We start from the raw sequence: 7,879 nt of genomic DNA, 5'->3' as shown, positions 1-7,879 counted from the left end.
GTAACCACAGGCTGATCCTTCAGTCTTTCTTTCATAATGGGAATAATAGAATAGAAATCTTTCAGGGACAGGGAAATATCGCAGGAGAAATTCAATGGGTTTCAGTGGAAACTTGAAGAAAAATCGAGTTGAAAAAATGGTAGTTTTTAAAGAGATACAAAAAAATCTTTTTCTCAAGCCTCTGGTTGTGTTTGAGGGAGGGTTTTACCAAAACAGGGAATCTTATCTTTTAGTAAATTTTGTGTTCTTTTCAATGGTGCAATCAGTTTTTTATTATCTTTATTGGTTCAAGAGATAAAGGCGTTTTAAAGGGACAAGGTATGAAAAATGTTGAAAAACAGAAAATCTTTCATAACTCCGCCCCTGTTGAAAATCGGATCTGTCCAGATAGCTTTTTCTGGTAGCCTTTTAGGTCCTGCATCAACCCTCAAGCGTTGTACAGTCGTTCGCGGGACACCCTGTATATCTCCAAATTTCCTGGAATTATTGAGGCCCCTGTGATTTCAGTATATTGAATAACAGTAACAGCATGTGTAGGTTTTGCCAAGTATCCAGCCTCATCCAATCCAACCCGAGGTAATGTTTGGATACTCGGTCAAATTTTCCTAGGTTACAAACATACCTAACACATGTGTCCTAGTCTCAAAACTCCCAATCCTAAGATTTGAATTTGATTGAATTGAATGAATGGAATGAGAAGTTTATATTCTCATTGGCAATCTCTGTGGTGAGTTATGATTTACGAATAATAACGATCTTTGATCTTTTTACTTTCTATTACTACAGTATAGCAAGCTATACTAGTAATGAAAGTATTGCAATCGGTCCAAATTTTCAAAATTGGGAAATGGTTGGAAATATCCGTTTTGGGATCCCCTGATGTCAAAAAAGTGATTATTAGCCCATGGTCTGTACGTATGTATGTATGTATGTATGTATGCACGTATGTATGTGTGTACTACAGGTTTAAATGGGAAAAGGTGGTATACAAAATATCTCAAGAATGGTTTGTTGTAAAGTGATGAAATTTGGTATGATATACTGATATGTTCCAAGGACGCAACTGTAACAGTTTGGTAAAAATAGCTGCGCTTGGCGGTTTTTGACCGCTTTTGGACGAATTTCGACCGTTTTTTTGGCGGTTTTCAGCTACAGTGACGATGCTTATTTGAGATGATGCTTATTTGAGTGTTCTTTTACCCTAACTTTTACACTATCTCTAACCGTTTTGTTGCTATAGCTGAAAACCGCCAAAAAACGGTCGAAATCTGTCAAAAGCGGTCAAAATACCGCCAAGCGCAGCAACCATCTTAACCAAACGTTTTAGTGGATGCATAAGGAGTAAGAATAACTAAAAATTTCACGATTCTAAGCAATGTACAGACAAATCTACAATTTTATTTATATAGATAATCTGTTCCACTATGTTAAGAATGTTTTAGGACACTTGAGTAAATGACATTTAGCCCAAGTGGAGCATGAATTTCAAGTTGTTTTATAATAATTAATTAGGTCAGGTTGAAATACAGGTTCAGAGTCTTTGAGCCCTAATCTTTATAAAGTTTTAATTTAGATCTTGTCTTTTGTGTTCTGTATTAACAGCAAGGTTTTTCAGCCTAACAGAACTTTACATGCTTAATACCGCCAAACCGTTGCACCAGTCTTAACCAAAATTTCGTGTCGCATCCTTGTTACATTTGACATCTACATACCAAATTTCAAGAATAATTAATTAGGTCAGGTTGAAATACAGGTTCAGAGTCTTTGAGCCCTAATCTTTATAAAGTTTTAATTTAGATCTTGTCTTTTGTATTCTGTATTAACAGCAAGGTTTTTCAGCCTAACAGAACTTTACATGCTTGCATTCCGTGTGTGCAGTGCCCAAAACATAATGGGACATCTTGTTCTGAGCTGACAGTCCAAATACATACATATAGCACTACTTGTACAGTGTGTTTCATTATCCAGTCCCCCTGGCTTTATCCTCTTGGGGTGTCATAGTGCGACTACACTTGCTGTGAAACTAAAGTTAGGTCTGATAATAAAATACAATTTTACTTTTACTAACGTGTTGGTTACTGTTGATTATTACAGGAATGGGGACTGTACATACTGTGGATGAGATGCAGAGCATCCTGCAGGCAAAGGAGAGTAAGATTCGGGAATTAGAGGAGAAGGTGAAAGTTCAGAATGAAGAAATAGTACAACTCCGCTCCCATCTAGACAAGTTCCAGAGTGTGTTTCCCTATCACAACCCAGTATCCCCTACCCATATGAACAATAATATCAACCTGGCCCGACCTCGCAAACAGAGAGCACAGGGAATATCTGCCGAGCACCCTGGGGGTGGATAAATACCCGGGTAAATACCCAATTTTTATTTACCCACCCAGTGGGTATTTACCCACGACCCATCACTACTTGTGGGATATTTCCCGTTGCTTTCTTTTTCGTACAAATAATCTTTGCTTACGTTACCTAACCCTCAGGTATACGTAACACTCTGATTTTAATGCACTTTCGTCCCCAGCCTGCAATAGCAACCAACAGATTTACCGCAATTTTGCCATGTTTGTCGAAATATTAACTTGTCTATCTGTATAGTGGTAGTCCCGCACACCCTGTAGGGTTCCAGTCTCCGCAGTTTTCATTGAGAGAACCTTACGTATGTTGTCCATGAGATGTAGGAATACTTGACTTGGGCATACGATTCTGTTCTGACAGTCGGTTCATAGCTATTCGCGAGTGAAAGTCTAATCCAACTTACAAGCACTTGATCAGTGTGTACAACTTTACTATTCTCCGCACAAGTATCTCGGTCTCTACTTGTATTATTATCTGCTTAGGCGTTTTGTTTTATATATTTATTTTTTATTTTTTACTACCAATTAAGTGCTCGTTAAGTGACGTTCTGGTTTTTATGATCCGTGTGTGACTGCATAGGAATGACTGATTTTTCAGTTATCAAATAAAGTCGTGGGTTTCATCACGTATTTTTCTTCAACGTGAAAAATTTGATTTCCAATGCAGAATATTAAATTACTTAAAAAAAAAAACATGTTGCGGATTAGGGGGTGTAATATAGTCTAAAATCTTTGTGAGCAATCTAAAGAGGGTTGTTGAATCTTGTATTGATTAGTTCATTCTTGAATCTTTTCAGTGAATGATTAATATTCTCATCAGTAAAATGATTTGTTGTTTTTCAGCTCCTCTTCTGTTTTTGCATCTTTTGTCACTAACCCAATATGTGGACTAATATTTATTTTGGGTGTGTGTCAAGGTTAAGGGTCAATGTGAATTTTCCTTCCATACAATTAGAGCAGTGAAATTTTTCAGATCAGAAATTTCCATATGTAGAGCGAGAAAAAAGGAAAATAATGATAATTAAAAAGTAAATATGGAGATGATATTATCATTTTTGGATTCATTTATTTCTTTTATAAACCGTCCGAGTAGTACAGATGTTAAAACATCGAATTCATAACAACATAACCTAGAGAATTGCGGTTTAAATTTTAACAAGGATAAAATTAATAATAATTGAATCAGAGGAATATCAAACCAATTAATCTCATACTTCTGTCTTTATTTATTACATAGGTACGTACCTATACATAACGAAAACAGATTTGTGAATGTGATTTTTGACCGCTTCGTTTTATTTATGTTAGGTTGAATTATTTTTTACATGAGAATCCTCAATTGAACATGGCTTGAGACCATCACCCCGGTGTATGGCTGATACAAAAAGATACCTTTTCTTTACTCTGCCATCACCATTCGGCGAAAGCTAAAGCCGCTACAAACACAACAAAGTCTTAAAAAAGGTGTAAGTGACATTATACCCCTTTTCCAGATCATGCCGCAATATTCCTATATATAAAAAAAACCTTTTGAAAATGCCCTGCTTTAAGTAGTACATACCTAGGTAAAAGTAATTTATCACTACTTTGTTTTCTAATGTCAAGTTTTGATCATTATAGCTGCTTAGCATCCTTTAATATAATTATAGTGCATTGCTAAATGAACTCATGGGTCAGGAATTTGTTAAACACAAGTTTCTCTTTCTTTTTCTGTCTCGATTCTTCTTTTTTTGCCATCATCTTTTTCGTCGCAATTCTTTGTCACATCTTAGTGTTTCTCTCAATGCGTTAATTGTTTCTTTGCTTTTTTTCATACTTAGCGCCAATAATTACGAGGTATGAAACGTTTAGCGCGGTACATAATATGTACATAGGTATACAAGGTAAATGTAAGCATATGTACATAAAGTAAATAAAGAAATTATAAACAAATGGTTCGTTCACCCTGTGGGTGTCGTACTCGGCCTGCATGTAGGAGACCCAGGTTCACGTCCAGGTCAAACTATAGAAACGTCATATTATACTTTGCTGCTGATGGGTGGATTGATTAACACCAGTATCTACCCGCGTGTTTAGTTAACAGTAGGTATGTGAAGAGATATTCAGTATCTAGTTTTCCATCCTGTATAGGTAGCACCCTGTATATTGTACAGTGTATAGACATAGACACGGTGATGGATTGTATTTGCATTGAATATAAACATAATGTGGCAATGGCTGCAACCTTTTGATTCCCCAGCCTTGTGTTCAACACCCCAGCACTCTGCTTTTCAATATAAGTGTAGTGGGCTTTCATTTGGTCTCAGTATGAATATAAACATAATGTGGCAATGGCTGCAACCTTTTGATTCCCCAGCCTTGTGTTCAACACCCCAGCACTCTGCTTTTCAATATAACTGTAGGTAGTGGGCTTTCATTTAGTCTCAGAGCAATTATCATACCCACACGATCCATTCAGAACATCTGAACATTGGAATATTCAATAGGCGTTCCAGGTTGATGTGAAACATTGTTGTGTTCAACACAAGTTTTATCTCGATTCGGCCTTAATCTAACACTGCAGGTGTGAGGTCTATCATTGAAAACAATATTTAGTGCAAAAACTATTATTATTATTATTAACAGTTTCATAGCTCAAAGCTATAGCATTTATTTACAAAAACTATTGAATCACAAACCACCAGTCAATGTTTAGGTATTGATGAAAAAGATACACCTATTAAGTAGAAACTTATTGTTAAGTAAACTAATATTTTCAATTTGTTTAGAATATCTACTCTAATGTCAACTAGATACTTAAATAGGGAATACAATAGACCGTCCCTTATACCTTTTTAGTCCGTCCTTCCTTTATTATTACAATAGTAATAACAAGCTGGGCCTGTCCCTCGGGGAATCTTTCAGCCCATAGTTTATTCGATCGTGATTAGAGAAAATCAGTACCTATGTATGTACCTACCTAATTTGTTTAATATTCAGTTTATTATCATTCTTTATTTGATTTTTTGATTTTACTTTCATGTAATTTCAGGAAGGACGGGCTAAAAACCAAAAAACTGGCTTTTGGCGCCGAGCAAAGCCAATAAATGGATGGGTGACTTAAAGTTAATTGAGTAATTGTGGGATTTTTTTTTTTCACATTTTCTCACACAAATGAGCTCTGATCTTGAAATTTGTCGCGACGACCTATGAACTCAAAGCGAGAAAGTTTTAGATAACACTTCAGTCGTTAATTTAAGACCGGTTTTAACGTTACCTATGTTAAGCTACGCCGAGGAAGGCCAATATATGGATGGGTGACTTGAACATTATATTGGGAATAAGGGGAGAACGGGCTCTAGTCTCATCATTACATGAAAGTAAAATCAAAAAATCAAATCAAGAATGATAATAAACTGAATATTAAACAAATTAGGTAGGTATGTACATAGGTACTGATTTTCTCTAATCACGATCGAATAAACTATGGGCTGAAAGATTCCCCGAGGGACAGGCCCAGCTTGTTATTACTATTGTAATAATAAAGGAAGGACGGACTAAAAAGGTATAAGGGACGGTCTATTGTATTCCCTTCGGTGTCGTCTGTCTGTCAGTCACTCTGTCTGTTCCCATACAGAGTAGAAGATGAATGTCCATGTCACTAAGATTTTGTTATTCTCGCCAAGCTGAACACAACAATGTTTCACATCAACCTGGAACGCCTATTGAATATTCCAATGTTCAGATGTTTCATTCAACATAATATACAATATAGTGTTTCATAAAATAAACAAACAAATCCATCTCCATATAGGAAAACAATAATCCCCTTGAATATTGATTCTTGGAAACAGAAGGAGTCCAATAATTTTCTTTTCAAAATCAAATTTGAAATCAGTTTTAAATGAAAGAACTCTCAACCTACTCACCAACTCACCAAACTTATCCAATGGTTTAGTTGTATGGGTTATCCTAATAAGTATAGAAACCGTTTGACAGTCTTAATTACCTACTCTATTTACGAGGAAGCCTCTAACAATTGCATTCAATGGACATAAAATATATTCAGTTCAGCGTAGATATATTCCATGTATTCCTCTAGAGTCTAGAACATTGGTTCCCAACCTGGGGGTATTTACCCCCCGAGGGGTAAAATACACTTTTTCGAGGGGTAAAAAGAACTAAGCGCTAAGTGAGAAAAAAAATACAAAAGATATAGAAAAAAAAGTAAAAAAGATGGGATGAAGGAAATTTATGTGACGATGTGAACGGACCCTTAAAATCTCGATATAAAACCTCTGAGATGTGCACTATGTGCTTTTGTTCTACTTATTGAAAATATGTTAAACTCGTTCTTATAATATAAGATTTGTAAGTAGTACCTACTTGATAAGGTAGGCACCAATTTAAATGAATAACCTAAGTAAGTAATGTTATTAATTAATCTTTAGATTCTTTAGTTCTCACTGCAGTATTAAATTTTATTATATATATACATATTTTAAATAGATAACTGTGCTGTACAATCACATTATATCCAAAGTTCTTTAATACAATGCTTTTAAATTTTATTTCTCACAGAAATAAAAATTTCAATATACTTGAAACTTAAAATACTCAAGTACCTACCTACACTTAATTTTCCTGAATTTTGCTGAGTCTCAAAGCCATACTTATCCTTACTTAACTATCATCTCATTCCGAAAATTATCCCACACAAAGACTGAATGACTTGAACTCTTAAACAGTCCCTACTCAAAATAGGTACCCAGTTTTATTAATACAGTAATATTAAGAAAGAAAAAAAAAAAAAAATATAATAATAATACAAATTAAATACAAAACCAAGGTTAAGTAGGGGAAAAATAAAAATAAATGTGATGAAAATTAAATGTTTTTTAGATATTTGATAAGGGAAACCTTGAACCTACTGGGACTCTGTGATTCTCGTATGTCACTTGGAAGAGAATTCCACAGTTTGACAACAGATACATGGTAAGAATTACCAAATACCTGAGTTCTGTGTCTAGGAATTTCCAGGAGACCCAGGGATGCAAGCCTTCTGGCCCACATATACAGGGTGTCCCGCGAACGACTGTACAACGCTTGAGGGTTGATGCAGGACCTAAAGGGCTACCAGAAAAAGCTATCTGGATAGATCCGATTTTCAACAGGGGCGGAGTTATGAAGGATTTTCTGTTTTTCAACATTTTTCATACCTTGTCCCCTTAAAAAGCCTTTATCTCTTGAACCAATAAAGATAATAAAAAACTGATTGCACCATTGAAAAGAACACAAAAATTGCTAACAGATAAGATTCCCTGTTTTGGTTAAACCCTCCCTCAAACACAACCAGAGGCTTGAGAAAAAGATTTTTTTGTATCTCTTTAAAAACTACCATTTTTTCAATTCGATTTTTCTTCAAGTTTCCACTGAAACCCATTGAATTTCTCCTGCGATATTTCCCTGTCCCTGAAAGATTTCTATTCTATTATTCCCATTATGAAAGAAAGACTGAAGGATCAGCCTGTGGTTAC

The 7,879-nt window shown here is 35.3% G+C and overlaps 1 protein-coding gene across 1 annotated transcript in view; it reads left to right on the top strand.

Moving 5' to 3' along the window:
- Window positions 1–7,879, top strand: part of LOC103507911 (cGMP-dependent protein kinase, isozyme 2 forms cD4/T1/T3A/T3B) — a 55,915-nt gene that overhangs the window by 2,740 nt on the left and 45,296 nt on the right. Inside the window, exon 2 of the mRNA XM_026822648.1 lies at window positions 2,095–2,346. Within this exon, the coding sequence (XP_026678449.1) occupies window positions 2,095–2,346 (252 nt within the window). The remainder of the gene's footprint in view (window positions 1–2,094; window positions 2,347–7,879) is intronic.

Source organism: Diaphorina citri, unplaced genomic scaffold (assembly GCF_000475195.1).
Source record: "Diaphorina citri unplaced genomic scaffold, Diaci psyllid genome assembly version 1.1 scaffold350, whole genome shotgun sequence".
Taxonomy (NCBI): Eukaryota; Metazoa; Arthropoda; class Insecta; order Hemiptera; family Psyllidae; genus Diaphorina; species Diaphorina citri.
Note: the sequence above shows the minus strand (reverse complement) of the source record. Positions and strands in the feature narration are given on the sequence as shown.